We start from the raw sequence: 15,534 nt of genomic DNA, 5'->3' as shown, positions 1-15,534 counted from the left end.
GGTCCGCGCTTGGTTTCTTTAAGCGGTGGTCCAAAGAGCTGAAGGATCCTTACGTTACAAAAAAACTTAGTTCGACCAATACCTGCGAATTCTGTGATTTTCTTCCTAAAAGTGTTATGGAGATTCAATTGAATTCGTTCAAAAGCAATTCTTTCTGTTTGCACTTAGGAAGTTGCGTTACGATCCACTTGCCTCCCTATGAGAAACGTAGATTTATTCTTGGTGTTTCCTACTTAATTCAGTTAGTTAATGGTACTATTGATTCATTCACATTACTTGGAAAGGGCTTTAATGTCTCTAACCGCTTTTCTAGCCATTCTATTTTCATTAGACTTAATTAATGTAAATATGATTATGAGCTTTTTAATCCTATCAGAATTGTTTGCAGAAACCTAAATGATGTCTATCAGCTAATCTAAATATCGGACTCTTTAAAGTCTATCAAAATAACTATACTTAATAGCGCGAATAGCCTATGTCGCATTTAAACTAACTTAACATATGATTCGAAAATTAACTGATGTAGTTTACTCTTATCGGTTGCCAATTTTTCTAGATTGTCAACGGCTTAGGGGTTCCCTTGCAACTTGGATCTGCTCCGGTGTGCCTCTTTGCTAGTTATGTACATACTTTTTTTTTTTTTTCTTTCTTATTTACTTATACATGAATTATTATTTAACGGTTATTTTATTTTGTTCTCTTTTGTTTCCTTTATATCTCCTTATATACTTTATATTAGTTTTAAATAATAATTAATATAAGATTTACTTTTAAGAGTCAGTCGAATTCGGCTGTTAATTTATTTTAGCTGAACTTCATGTGTAAATAAATAAATATAAAAATATACAAGTAACAAGGGGAAATATATTGATATGGCAAAATCAAGGGGAATGCGCAAGATTTTTTCAAAACACGACAAAAATATAGTGGCGGACGATGTATATGTATACTGCTAACGATATATAGAAGCATCAAAAGGTAGGAATATTTACTTTTTTTTTACATTTTCCTGGATCTGGGCACACATGCAGGGAAATAACGATGGGCTTCACTGTTGCCTGATCTTGAAGCGCAACCTTAGTCATAACAAAAATATCAGAAGGAATTAGGAACGTTAATTCCGGTTAACAAAAAGTAAAAAATAAGTTAAGTAAAGTAAAATAATCCGTACCAAGTCAACTAACGAGCGAGGCAATGTATTACATATTTCCGGCTAACCCTATCCGTTTCTCTAATCGCGAAATAAATTCGTTTTCTTAATTTATTTTGGTACAATGTTGTTGGAAAACTGAGGGTATATATGCAACCATACTGGCGACTTATTTAAATTTCTCGAACTATTGTTGAAAAAAGTCATGGCTTATTAACGTAAGTAAGAAAGATATATCAGGCAATAGGACGACTCATATAACTTTTAAAAAAATTATTTACATGAATCCGGTAAACGTTTACGTCGAATTGCAAATGGCTGGCGACTCTGTCTTCTAGTTTCAGTATTTTTCGCTGTTCCTTTTTTTTCCGGGAATGGACAAGTTAATATTGCGGATGCCTTTGAAAGAGCTCTGTAGAGGGGAAAAATTAAAAATTGAATAGAGTATATTAGCCATGAGGAAGTCGTAGTGGTTTAGTAACTGCCTGTGCATCCTTAGGTAGTTTTTTATGCAATGCTTTTTAATAGTGGTAATACAACTCTATGCCAACGCTTAGATCTGCGTTTTCTAGAGCCAGTAACTGATTAATTACATTATTCTAACATTGCCGATTTCAAGTCGGCATTTTTCCATCTATTATAAGCTAGAAAGGGTACAGAAAATATTATTTGATATGCAATATACACGCGATATATATGCCTGTTAACGTCTGCTGACCAAGTTCTAAAATGCCTCAAAGCAATGTCAAAAGACCTAAAATTTCAGGACGTTGCAAACAATTTGTACTTATATAGAAGATATCAATCGAAAATTAAGCATGAGTACTTACAAAAAGAAGAAAATTTTTTTCATCAATAAATGACAAAAATTTGAAAATTCAAGCATTTGTACATAATTGAGATGGGTAGTGGTGACAAAAAACTTGTCCCAAGGCAAATATTTTTTTACTTATTTACTTTTTACTTAAAATAAGTGCCTTGTCGAACCTGTAAGACTTGCTGAGGAACATCGACTCCAATGCGTTGTAAGGGAACTTTGAGATTAATTGGATTGTTATATTCAGGAGAAGCACACTCATCGACATACAATGTAGTATTCCTGGTCTTTTTGGCGTTTCCTGAAGCTGGTTTATTTGTGCTGATAGCTGACGTATTACTGAGGACTGATTGCTGCTGTTGGGACCTGATTACGTTATGCTCTTGACGATTGCACATATCAGCTGCAACTAAATGTTGAGGCTTTATTTGGAATGGCTCAATTCGCGGTTTATTTTCCTCGCGACGTTCCAGCTCTTGCTGCTGTTGTTCACGCTGCAGTTGCAATTTTAGCTGAGTACGTGAGGTAAGCGTAGCTGTTTTGAAAGTTGGTCTACAGTAAAAGAGAAAAAATCGATAGTATAATAAAGCGAAAGCAACAAACATTATGTTTATGATTTATCGAAAGAATGTATAAAAATAATCTTGTATTACAGACTTTTATATAAGATTCGGGAATACGAGATACCTGAGATGAGCCTGAGATGTGCTAAGTGCTTCTAATAAATTCAATTGAATAACTGAAATTTACGGTGCAAGCCCCTGAAATATGGCAACTTATTCCTGCCTATCTGTTAATCTGCTTGTCATGTTTCTAGCAATGACGACGTCAACTTTAAAGCTTTGCTTAAGTTAAAAATGTAACAGGGTCTGTACATGGATTTACCCACAATTGACAAAATAACAAATTTTTTTCTCTTTTCCCTAACTCTTACACCTTAAAATTTTGAAATTGATTTTAAACTATGCCTTCCTGTAGTTTAAAATCTATACTGTCCAAAAATATAATTTGAGTATTCGTTAAAAAGATGAAGTACATTTGTTATGTTACGCGATATATGCATATGTACTAATTGATTGGTAACTTATATTGAATAATTGGATATTCCTGTTTTCAAAGAAATATTTTTAATCCGGCACTTTACTTACTCTACATTGCTTATAACTTACCTTTCCTACCTGGAGTAGTGAAAGCGAACTAAAACATTTTATTTCGATCAAAGTGCCAAAAACATATCTGCATTCGTCATATAATGTAAACATTGTTCGTTTTTGTCATATAAAGTCTTATTTTTTATGAAAACTTCGGTATAACCGGAGGTTCAGAAAATAAACTATAGAATCCAAAATTACCACGACATATTTGTATGTCAAGTCATTATTTTTTAATGATTCCTGTCATAAAATTCAAAAAATCCTTGCATATGGGGTTCTTTTTCGTGAGAACATATATATGGGAGGAATTCAAAGATTGATTTCATCTCATCCAAGTTTTTTTTTTAAAGGAATTCCAGTTTTATTTTAATAATGGATATAATAATTAAAATTCTATTGAGCACTGGTTTAAGAAGCGTTAATGTAATATGGTGCCTCAATTTAGAACATCTGTTGTTTATGAACGTAATACGTACCCTCCTATTGATGGGGGCAAGTATAATGTTTTCATTTTACGCGAATTCTCTATATTGCTGATATCGTTTGAATCAATAATACTTGGATCCATTTCAAGTATCATATCTAAATCTTTATCTATTCCAACTGTTACACGTATATTAGAATTAGATTGCGAAGAATTGGGAGAGAGAGCGACATGATCCGTTACACAGGCAGGCGCTATAAAATTATTTTTGTTGTTTTCAAGCTGCTGTTTTAAGAAACCATCGTCATCCTCGCAGTCCATAAAACATGTCGGTTCAACGCCCACTTCGATTCCAATTAGGTCGGTAGTTCTAATAGCTTCCGTTAACGCCTGCATTTCTTTTAACTGTGCACTGTTATTACATCGGGCAGGCATTTCAAAAGTATTCCTCCAGTGAATCACATCTTCCTTAACATTTTCTTGAGCATTTGCCGACGGAGTAGCTGGCATCAATCCTGGTTTAATATCTGCAAGGGGCATACATGTTTTCTTGGCAGCATTAAATGTAAAATTCATAATAGACGTTGGTAAATTACTCGATGTAAGTGCTTTTATTATCGTCACAACAGCTATTATTATTATTCTTCAGCATAATTGACTTGTTTTCGTGGTTGCTTATTTTACGCCAAGATTAAAACATTTTTTTTTCCGTGGAACTGAAATATTTGTCTAAGTTTTAAGTGATCGTGACAGCTAAAAATTTGTTTTAACTATATTAAACTGTCGAAACTTCCGATTTGTTTATTAAAAAAAAAGAGTAATTGCATTAGGCTTCATAATTTTAATTTTCAAAGCTCTTTGGTATTAAAGCTGAAAATTGTAGGCATTTATACATGATGATGCTCAATCATTACTTTATCCGACACTTACTAAATGGTTTAATAAAAAAAAAACGCAATTAAGGAAAAAATAAATAGAACAAAAAATGTGATTTAACTAAATTAAACTTTTTTACGTACTAGGCGGTTTTGACAGAAAAACTTTCACACGGTATATTTAGCCCAGTGCATAAGAGCAGACACCACAATTGTATGCTAGGTACTCTCAGTAAGCTACTTGCTTTGTTAGCATTTTTTATTTGGATATGCAATTCCTATAAAGACTATCGTGATAATTGGAAAGGAAGTTTTCGGCCAAGGTTATCCATGCAATCAACATAAATTTGTGTAGATTGCACATAAAAGCGTAAGTAGCAGCAAACGTAAACCATAGAGTGTTTAAGGCTCGACTATAGCCCTACGAGTATGCTTTTAAGCACACCACGCAAAGATTGAGAACTTTTATGACGTATTATTTTGCTTGTAGCACCCTACATGTACACACATTTGTTGAAATGATTCAAATGTTTTAGTTTATCCTGTTCCTCGAATCTCTCAAATTCTGATGCTTTAAACAAAGGTTCGAATGAAATAACGTCAGTTTCGCTAACACCAGCATCCACTTTTCTTTTCATTGGAATACCTCTAATATTTAAACAGGTAAAAAATGAAGAGGAAATACTAATATTAGTTGCGAGATTATGGAAAATGTCAAAAATGGATGTGTTTGGCGCACAACCATTAACTTGGGTTAAGAAAATAAGACGTTTTATGCATAACGCAGCCAAATAGGGCATTTATGAAAGAAATAAATTTAAATTTTCTTGCGATTTCTCGAATTTAGCGCGGCACTTACGACGCTTAATATTGAATGAAAATTTGATTTAACAACATGTATATATGCGCTTTATAAAAATAAAATTTGCGTTGGCTTGTCGTTACCTCCTAAAAGACATTTTAAGTATGGACTTAGTTAATGCAAAGTGCTATATGCAGACGTTCATTGTAGAGTTTTGAAAGGAACATACAAAAAATTGGTTCAATCGACAAAGTAATGCATCAATAATTTTCAAAATATTGAGAGTGGATATAACAAGCCTTTTAATGCTGATACTTCTCTAACATTTCAATGCTTCTTTATTGAAGGATTTTTTAAAAATCTCATAATAAGCTGCAGTTTCCGTAAATATGTCATTATTCGATCCAAATATATAGGTAAAATAGTGAATATAATGGGCTTTTGATATCCTTAGGATGCTATCTTTATCTTGCAACTTAACTTTCCGATTGACTGCGAACTACTGGGCTTAGTATAACTGGTGTTTGTAAGACCAAATTATCAAAAATTGTTTTGGCGGGTGTCTATAAAACACCTTTCAAGCCGAACGATTTTCAACGATATTTTTTCCCGTGAAAAGGCCTTGTTTAATCAACACAACAAATTCGAATTTTTCCGAAAAATAGAAACGATGTCAATACTTATCAGCTCCAAGAATTGCTGACCGATGTTTCCTTTCTTTCTACAATTGCGAACATTTTCGTGAAAAATAGGTTTCTTTCGTAATTTCCTTTTTGGTTTTGTATGATGCCGTAAATACTTCAAGAACTATTGTAGTATGAATGTGGACAAATATAAATAAACAAAGTAGCAATATGTATACAATATATATCGTGCATAATCCCTGCGAAGTAGTTTAGGATACAGCGCTTTGTTATACAGGAAACTATAAGGTGTTAACAAATTCGATGCGAACAAATAATTTTGCCCATCAATGTTACTATTTAAAATTTTGGCATATATCTAATTCTGTTCCATTTATGAATGTAAATCTTGCTGTAGTAAACAAAACGCCAAGTAGGAATATACTCTTGTTTGATATGAGGAATTTTAGCCAAAGTTTAATAAGAATAACATAGCATCAAAATCAACAAATTGCGATATCTGATGTAAGTGTCAGTTTTGAAAATAAGGTCTTTTAAAATTGGTTCTTGTATGGATAAGGCTAACGGAATCTTAATTTTAGAGGATATTCCTTAGAAGGCTATCATTTTGCCATCTCGCCTTAACACCTTTTAGCCTGTGACAAAACCGACTTGAACCTCCTAAAAATTGAGTTAAAAGTTCTTACAAATTAAATGATTATTTCTCCTTAATGTAGAGGTAATTTTAATTAAATAAATTCAATATATCAAGTTTGCTAGTAATGAGCGCAAGTTTGAGAAACCAGTCAACCTCGCATTATAAGTAGGAATAGAAATAAAATCGAGGAAATCAAATCAACAAGACATATATTTGGAGATTTTTGGTGAGGGTGCAATTGTTTGAGGCATTAAATATGACATGGGGATATATTGATTTTTCATTTATTTGCAACAGTCAAAAGGAAGCTTCAGAGGTTTTACAGAGTATAAATGTTGCTGATCAGTACCAAATTCCGTTTCTCCATTTGTCCGTCTGTGTAATGTGTGTGCTAAACATTCTAATGGTCGCAAAAATGAAGATATCGAAATCAAATTTGACATTCAGAGTACTTGCACCCACACGGATATTGAAAATGGGCGAAGCAGTCAATGGACGTGCCTACAATGACGGAGGGATCTCTACTTTCCGGCTTTTTTTGCTTATTGCTTGTAAACAACGAGGGATATAGCATAAAAAGTCCCAAATGTTTTTTACTGAAATGGATAAATTCAATCATATCTACTCAATATTATAGAGTACCGAAAATTAAATTTTTTTGTTGGTGAATATAATTGGCTTTTTTTATTTATCATAAATTATTTGTGACAGTCAATCTTTTGTTAATAAATTATGTTTAGTTTAATTTATCGAAAATCTCCTACATACATTTCTCTGAATATTACTCTAAACATATTGTAAAAGACTCAAACGAGAAAAATGGTAGTTGTCAAAATTATGCTGCGTCCCTTTTCGAAAAATCGTGTTTTTAGAAAAACGCGTTTAAAGTTATGGAATGTGTTATACACATGTTCTGGTTGCTATAATAAATTTGTTCTTCATTTTTACCTTCAGTCTTTAGTCGCAAAACCAAAAATTTTTCTTCTGTTTTCAAATATTCGCACCCATTATCTTTTTTGAAGGATTTTAATTTTAATGTGCCGATTTAACTGAATAATTAACATCAAAATCTTTCACTATATATTTTAATTTCCTGTCGGAAATGCTGAATTAATCCGAACCGCCTCCAGGCTCATATACATATAGCGACCATATTAATGAAGGTACACTGAGGTATTTTTAGTATGTATCAAAGAAGTCACAAGTCAACAAGTAAGGCTGCAATATTCTAGCAGGGCTCCATTGGCCCAAGATACCATTTTCCGACCGCTTCATTAGAAATCTTTAAATTCCAAACAAAGAATTTTTCAAGCAGACAAAATTTTTTCCATACAGTCTGGAAGTTTCGGAGAATTTATTAAGCAAATAAAAAAAATATTTTCTGAAAAATTACTCTCCCATAAGATTTAAAGACAAAAGCTATCTTAATAATAAAACAGGTTTATTGATAAATTATAATCGGTTAGATGTTCATATATATGATTATTTCCATTTACATTCATGTGTATAAATTTACAACTCTTAATTTGTTACTAATTAATCAAATTAATCTAAACCTAGTTGTATCCTTTGTGTTACCTAAAAATATGTTTTTTTCTTATTTTAACGTCGCTACAACCTAATTCTTAAATGACATCGATGAAATTGCAGCTAAAGTATTTACATTCTATACCACTGGTGGTACAAGATATATTAAGTTTGTGCGCATGCAAAAAAATATCCAGAACTAATTAAGATACATCCACCTTTTAATGTACCGATAAGTTTGTCTGTCTGCTTATCTGTCTATCTATCCAATGTTCGTCCAAGTAATTTTATATTTAACTTAAAGATTGAAATTTTACGGATAATTTCACAAAATTTGTTGCACTGGTATGTTCGCTCAGAGGTAACCCACGTGTCATTGTAAAGCTAATTAGTTCGGCAGTAATTAGGATGATTCACTTTTTATCAAATAACACGAAAAAATATCGCCTTAGAAACCTTTGATCCAAAAATTTTTGTGAGAGAAGTTAGGTCTTTAGACCGCTAAACCTACTTTCTTATAATTGGAAGATAAATAACTCACCACCTCTTTAATAAAATAAAAAAGACTGAGTTATCAGGATTTATTAGTATTAATAGAAATAAATGAACTTAATTTTTTACGTAATCTTTAAAATTAAAAGATAAATTTCGACGTTGGAAAAAATAATGTTACAATAACATACGGAATAATAATAAAAGAAATACGCATTAACTTAGAACATAAGAATAAGAAATGCAAAAAGAGAAAACAAAAACAATGGAAAGGGTAATGATGTATTGAAGATTGTGTACGGCTGTTTTCATTGGTAATTGATTGCTGTTTAAGTTAAGATGACGTTACGATTAACATTTATACATATACAGTCCGTTCTCTTCTCTCTTACAAATCGTCAAATCGTTTGCATGTACAGTGAGTCTCATTAATATTGGGTTTCCCACAGAAGAAAACTTATAACAAACTTTGTATGCAGTTTTTTATCTTCTTATCTTTCCTGATATGATAAAACCCCAATATTAATGACGCTACATTTTTCGAGTGGTTAAAATTATTTAATTTTCTTTACCTATTTAAATAATGTTTTGTTTGTTTTTTTTTTTTTTTCCTATTTTAATATGTATTCCCTAGTAGTAAACAGTAAAACAGTAAAACAGTAAACACTAAATAAATAGTGAAATAAATTTTTATGTTTCGACAATGGAGTATGTTTAACGAACGTTTGTTGTTTCTCAAGCGAAAAAAACCAATATTAATTAGATTCACTCTAGTTTTTTTTTTTATAATTCGACGTACACGTTAGATATGATATATAAGATTTGTCGCCATTTTTATACCCATCATCAAAGGATGACACATATATTCATATTATCAAAAGATTTCCAACACCCGCAAACAACCTTCAGGGACCCCACAAAGTATACATATTCTTGATCAGCGTCAAATTCTGCATCGATTTACGTATGTGCGTCCGTCTGTCCGTCCATCTCTGTAACGTCTGTGACATTCTTATGGCCGCAAAAATGAAAATTTCGGCTTCAAATTTGGTGGAAACACTGGTTACAGTACAACCTAAACTGAAAACACCTACGCTTTTCAAAAGGATTAAAAAATTGGTTTTTTGCTTATTACTCATAAACACTTCTGCAGATTAGTCTACAAAAATCTTAACGTACATACTATGGGTGGTGCTGCAGTACCTCCTGCACTGTTAACACATATCGTGCATATCGTATGTATCTATTGAAGTATGTAAGAAATAAAAATAAATGTAGACAGAAGAAAAATAAGAACATGTGACACATGTGACAAAAGTATTGAATTGTAATCTGATTAAATAACATGAATAAAGAATGCAATTACGAAAGGCATTATATCTTTCATTTATAATAATTTGTGCTGACTTAAAATTAATATTGGATAGAAGCTAAGAAAAAAAAAAAAGAAAAAAAGATGAGCAATATCTTAAATAAATGATCATTGAACGAATGGGGAATGATGCGATAATACCGCAGAGAAAATCGTTACTCATTGTTTAATTTGAATTAAGCATAGATAGGGATGGTGTCTTGCCCAGCTTACCTTGGAAATTGCAGAAGCAACCAGACTTGAAAGAAATACAATGATTTCGGTAGGACGAACTCCAATGCTATTCCTAGTTGCTTTTTTAGGAAGACCACGCCTATTTAAAGTAATAGTGTCTCAAAATGTAATCATTTTTGAATACCTTTATAACCCCATAAAGTATATAAATCTTCAAAAACCCCATAAAGTATATAAATTCTTTGCCAGTTTCAAATATCGATTTCACGTGATTGCGCCTTTGCGCCTGTCCATATGTCCAACTATCTAGTATACATAGTTAACATTCTGACGTTCCCAAAAACGAAGATATCGCCTATAAATTTGCAAGAGCATTTGATAATGACCCGACCTTTTTAAAGAACACGCTTACCACGCTCGTCCCTATATAAAACACAAACCGTGAACACCTTTGCTTTCCGTATTTTTTGCATGTTGCTCATGAAGTATACCACATACACTGTATAAAATTGTACTCTCATTCTGAAAATAGAAAAATTCAGCCATTTCCTTTTTTAAGTCGTTTTCAGGAAATACTGGAAGCGATCCGGGTACAACCAAATATAATTTTCTAACTCGCTATTGTTCGCATTATATAATTTTTGGGATTTTTCCCTATACTTTTTTTCTGGATTGCTCTTATACAGTTCCCTTTTCTTTTCATGAATCTCTTAACAGACTTTGGTGTTTATTCGCAGACTGCAGTAGACGTTCTTTATGTGTTCACAGCGTATGCATATAATTTACTAATATGATTTACTATATATACTTACGTTATTCTATATTCCAATTTGCTGCAATTTGGACGACAGCATTTCGTTTCTTTTATGTTTACAAAAAAACGGTGTTCAATTAATGGCTAACTTAGAGCAGAAGTAACTTATAGATAAAGATAGCATTGTCAAATGGTAATGTTTTCCATTTTCGCTTTCATTACATATGGAAGCAATACCCACCACCATTTTTGCCGTTTCACAACTTAAAAAAAAAAAAAGCACAAGAGTCCCTTGCAACCACGTGTGTTCTAAAATTACACCCCAAAATTTTTTATGCTTATATTACGAACAATGAAGATTTTCATATACTTTCAACGTTGCCGTTTAAACAAACTTTCAAACGTCGAATTTTATTAAAATCTCAAATGATCTCTCGTTTAATATTTTCGTTCTTTCTTATAAAAACGTAACCATTACTCGTCATCTACCCAAAAACCAAAAGCCAAAAAAAAAGCTTTTTATCACGCATCACTAACTTCGATCATTAGAACTACCGAAAATCGTCATAGAATTTAGCAAACAAATATAGGTTTACAAATATAACATATTTTTAAAAGTCTGTCTGTCTGATCTCCAATCACATAATGATTGTTACAAGCTTTCATCCCATTGCAGATTGTTCTTTCACAAAATCTGCCTGAATATTTTGGCCTTGTTAGTTATTAGGCTAAGCGGACGTAGGGGACCAAAGAGGTAAATTATGATAGACAATACGGTACGCTAGGTTGCTACTAGCCTAGGAGAAAACAAAAAATTTTAAATACTGGTTTTTAGGATGCCAAACAAGATTTAAAGATTTAGTTACGTTAATTGTATAACGAAATTTGAGCAACTGTTCACAATCTGATTGTGAAACATTAGGTAAAATTGCTTGATCGTTTAAGCAAAATATTCGAATTATGAAACTAAAGCTCTTAGTTTTACTTTAATTGCTTGACTAATGGAACTAACACCAGAGATTAAGTCATCAACGTAAAAATCTCGTCTTACAACTTCAGAAGCCAACGCAAAAGAGCTCCTTCCATCAATCGAAGGGTGTTGCAAAGCACGAACCGCTAAAAGGCTGCTGACCTATGTGGCAGTTTGTAGATTTCGATGTCATCATGTGTGTTATGTTTCCAAAAAATGCCCTGTCAATAATCATCTAGCTGAGAAACCGTTAGATACCGGTACATGTTGTGAGTATCACCGCTCAAAGCTATGTTGAATGTGTGATGTAAATGTTTGTTTATAGCTTTGCTTGGATTAAGGGATCGGAGTGAAATGTTATTTAATGAAAAATGGGAAGCGGTATCAATTTGGTTTTTGTGGCGTCTTGCTTTAGTAAACAACCATGTGGTTTGTGATGGGTGTTGATATTTGGGGGGGATGTGACCATCGACACGTGATTCAGTTCTATTTCGTTCATAAACGCTGTGTAATGCCTTTCGATTTCTCTTCCTAACGATTAAACCGCTGAAAAGCACACTCGCAAAAATTTCCAAGTACTTGGGTTTCTATTACTTTTGGAACGCTTAGCATCTGAATAATGCAATTTGTTGATATTAAAAGTATTGCTCACAAATGACATCTTCACTGGTCGAAAGACCACATTCGTTAAGGTTACTTTCAACTTCGCAGAAAAATATAAATAGCTTATCCAAATTTTCTTCTTAATGCTCGGTATGTTTATCTCTTGTTGCCAATAGCCATGAATTAGAAATTGGAAATCGATCATCAGACACCATCAATCCCAGTAGGGATTTTTCGAAGTGGATAAATTTGCTAAGCGAGCTTGGCCAGCACACTTTAAATCGAAAAAGAGACTACTGTCAATTAAAATGCCTATACGGTCTGGTTTGTGAAGTAACCGCACGTTTTGCTGTATATTCCAACTGTTTACATTGGAGCTGATAGCACTAGTCTGAGGACTTGTTATAGCTGGTACGATGAAAGCTGATATTGAAACTGAATAATGTCCACATTTCGATTGTGTTTCGATTTTATCTGCAACGAAAGTATCATCTGAATGAGATTCGAATATTAAGAAAGAAATAAAAATGAAGTAACGAGGATCATAAAGGCGTTAGAGAACGAGTACCGCAGATTTGAGGAAGACTCTGCGTCTATCGTTGTAATGACTGCAGGGTCACTCGTAATAGCTTTGGTGGTGCGGTCGTTCTTGGCGATTGGGTTAGATAAAGTACGGCCATTAATAATAATGTAAAAAACGTACATTTGTAATTTTTTTCAGGCCGCCGAAATACCATACTAGCCCGCATTCAAAGCTGCATCCTAAGAGTTTCGTCTTACTATTGTTTTTATGCGCTTTTTCTGTGATCATTTGCATTGCTCTTCCTCTAGTTTACGTTTTTTACGTAAACCTTCAAAAAACTTTATTCAGTTTGATGAAAATGTTTAGTTTAAAGATTGATTTCGCTTATCGTTTGGCATTTAATATCCGTGCCATATTGTTTACTTCTTTAAAAAAAGTCAACACAAAATAATAGAAACACAAATAATTGAAAATTTTTTAATTAAACAAAATCACTTTTATAAACTTAGAATATAAATGTTCAATGCTTTAACGAACCTTTATATCGCACCATTACACCATAAAATATTTTAGTAATTTTCTCTTTGTGCCACAGATTTTTTTAATTTAAATTTAAATCAATTCAAATTTAATTTTTCTTCTCTCTCGGCAATTTTTCTTTTTTTATAAGACATTCTTTATTTTACGCACGCGCTTGTTTGCTGTTGCACATTTTGCCCCTGACTTTCTCTCTTGTTATTTTAAAAGAGTAACGCAGCAAAGCCGGACACAAATAAAAAAATTTATTGTTTTTGATCAGAACAATATTGGCAAAACCACAATTTTTATTAAAACTTGCAATTAACTTTTGGGAAAATTATTTAAAACTGTTTGTTTTTTCACTAATTTTATTTATGGAAGCTTTTTTTATGTCCATATTTCCCTGATGCAAAATAAATTAATCTCTCAAACATTCCGCTTCTCTCTCCTAAACGAAAAAACGTCATTATCAAAAAATCCTCCTTATAATTAAAGATAGTCATTGAATTTAACAAAGAGCTGCAAATGTAACAAATGTTACATAGAATCTATGATTGATTTTTGTGGGAAAAATTATTCTCTCCTAAAATTGTGAAGAAATCTAGGAATGTCAGAGACAACATCAGGTTTCAATTAGTTTTATATATTATTTTATCCCAAAAATATAACCTTTTTATATCTACCTGCAATATATGATCAATGATGTTATTATTGCGAATTGAGCAAGATTTTCGCTAATAAGAATCTGTTGCTGTTTTATCCAATTAGTTTTATGCTTAGAAATAGGGTCAGTTGTGATTAGCAAATCAAAGGTTGGTATTCGGAACTATAAAAATTTCAATGTGAAGAGTTAAAATTTCCGTTTTATGATTGATCGAAACTCCTGCTTGTTGGGATTGTCGGTAAGGAATGGGCGTCATAAGGAAAAATTGATATTGACATTAGCAATCGCCGACCAATTGCTCTTTTCAAAACTCTTTTTTTCCCTTCTCCGAAAATAGCTCGATTTTGTCTATATATTTAAACTCTCTGCTGGTAGGTTGTTCCAAACGCGAGTTTTGATTAAGGAATAATAAGTCGGGGTAACGTGTCTTGCGATATACAATCAGTTCCAGGCTTAGTGGGTGGGAAAGCTGAGGAAGTCTTGTAGTCGTATTAAAGTTAGGTAGTTTTGGACTCTCTTCCGTCTCCCATGAGCATCTAAGCTGTTCCCTGTATGAAATCAAGTGTCCACTTAGAGGCTTCCGCCCACACGAAAGTTATGCTCTGATTTTGGCCGGATATGTGCGGTGCATATGGCACGCATGTCATTTGCAGCGTATTACTTTTGCACCGCTTCAAACAACCTACGCCCTTGACTGTATTTTTCGACAAACCGAATGTGTTTTGTCCGGCGAACATCATTTTGTATGCTCATGACCAGAACAGTGCAATCATTTCGGCGATTAGATCATCTTCTCGTACTCCGTCGGATGCCTTTAAGATATATAATGCAATAACTTTAGTTTCGTCTAAATGGCGAATTGCTCGGTTCCGTTTCTGAGATACGGCATTAAGTCGCCATTGGAAGAATATGGCGAAAGCAATATTGTCTATCACAAATGAGATCATTACAGTCCAGATTTCTTACTAGATGGTAGTTGACCACGGATTTTATGGTTTTGGTTATTGTAAAATATATTGTAATTGGGCGGTCATCAGGAAGATATGTAGAGTTACTCTTCTTGGGTACAGGTTGGGCATTGGCAGTCTTCTTGTAAGCTGTAAAAATGGCATTGTGATAACACTTATTGAACAAAATGCGTAATGCCTTGGTGTGGACACTTGTTTGAGACTATGGTCCTGATGCTATGTGGCTCAGTATTGAGACTGGCAAGAACTTTTTTAACAGCGCTAGTCCGAAAAAATAGAGTACGCATCGAGCATCGTACATTTTCGAGGTGGGGAAGTGGTGGATCGTTATCTAATAAATGAGCGTCCGAAGCAAACACTTGAGCTAATATATTAGCTTATCAACTGGGTCCGATATTATTTACTCGTCCCTGAAAAGACTGGGAATTGATGCATCTAATTTGCTTGTGAATTCCTTCCACGAGC

The 15,534-nt window shown here is 33.1% G+C and overlaps 2 protein-coding genes and 1 long non-coding RNA gene across 9 annotated transcripts in view; 1 reads left to right on the top strand and 2 right to left on the bottom strand.

Annotated features, from left to right (window-relative positions):
• The window catches only part of LOC119643782 (microphthalmia-associated transcription factor), a 97,019-nt gene that overhangs the window by 46,020 nt on the left and 35,465 nt on the right, over positions 1 to 15,534 (bottom strand). For 3 of the 4 annotated variants that reach the window (XM_038043251.1, XM_038043250.1, XM_038043249.1), the window contains exons 1-2: positions 3,598 to 4,543; positions 2,138 to 2,519 (exon numbers count right to left, since the gene is read on the bottom strand). In XM_038043251.1, the coding sequence (XP_037899179.1) occupies positions 2,138 to 2,519; positions 3,598 to 4,121 (906 nt within the window). In that variant the 5' untranslated portion in view covers positions 4,122 to 4,543. Of the gene's footprint in view, positions 1 to 2,137; positions 2,520 to 3,597; positions 4,544 to 15,534 lie in introns of those variants that run through there. The other variant, XM_038043252.1, reaches the window with a different exon arrangement.
• The window catches only part of LOC119643786, a 35,819-nt gene continuing 26,552 nt past the window's right edge, over positions 6,268 to 15,534 (top strand). For 2 of the 3 annotated variants that reach the window (XR_005248437.1, XR_005248434.1), the window contains exon 1: positions 6,268 to 6,370. This is a non-coding gene — a long non-coding RNA (uncharacterized LOC119643786). Of the gene's footprint in view, positions 6,371 to 6,483; positions 6,585 to 15,534 lie in introns of those variants that run through there. The other variant, XR_005248436.1, reaches the window with a different exon arrangement.
• LOC119643784 lies at positions 10,677 to 13,532 on the bottom strand. 2 transcript variants are annotated; one of them, XM_038043254.1, is made up of 3 exons: positions 13,099 to 13,532; positions 12,739 to 12,869; positions 10,677 to 12,669 (listed from the first exon to the last, which is right to left on the bottom strand). In XM_038043254.1, exons 1-3 carry the CDS (start codon positions 13,142 to 13,144, stop codon positions 12,610 to 12,612), a joined length of 237 nt encoding a protein of 78 aa, XP_037899182.1. In that variant the 5' UTR covers positions 13,145 to 13,532; the 3' UTR covers positions 10,677 to 12,609. The 2 variants fall into 2 exon arrangements, with proteins under 2 accessions (XP_037899182.1, XP_037899181.1); XM_038043253.1 differs by having other exon boundaries at positions 10,677 to 12,869.

This window comes from Glossina fuscipes, unplaced genomic scaffold, assembly GCF_014805625.2.
Source record: "Glossina fuscipes isolate IAEA_lab_2018 unplaced genomic scaffold, Yale_Gfus_2 61646, whole genome shotgun sequence".
Classification (NCBI taxonomy): Eukaryota; Metazoa; Arthropoda; class Insecta; order Diptera; family Glossinidae; genus Glossina; species Glossina fuscipes.
Note: the sequence above shows the minus strand (reverse complement) of the source record. Positions and strands in the feature narration are given on the sequence as shown.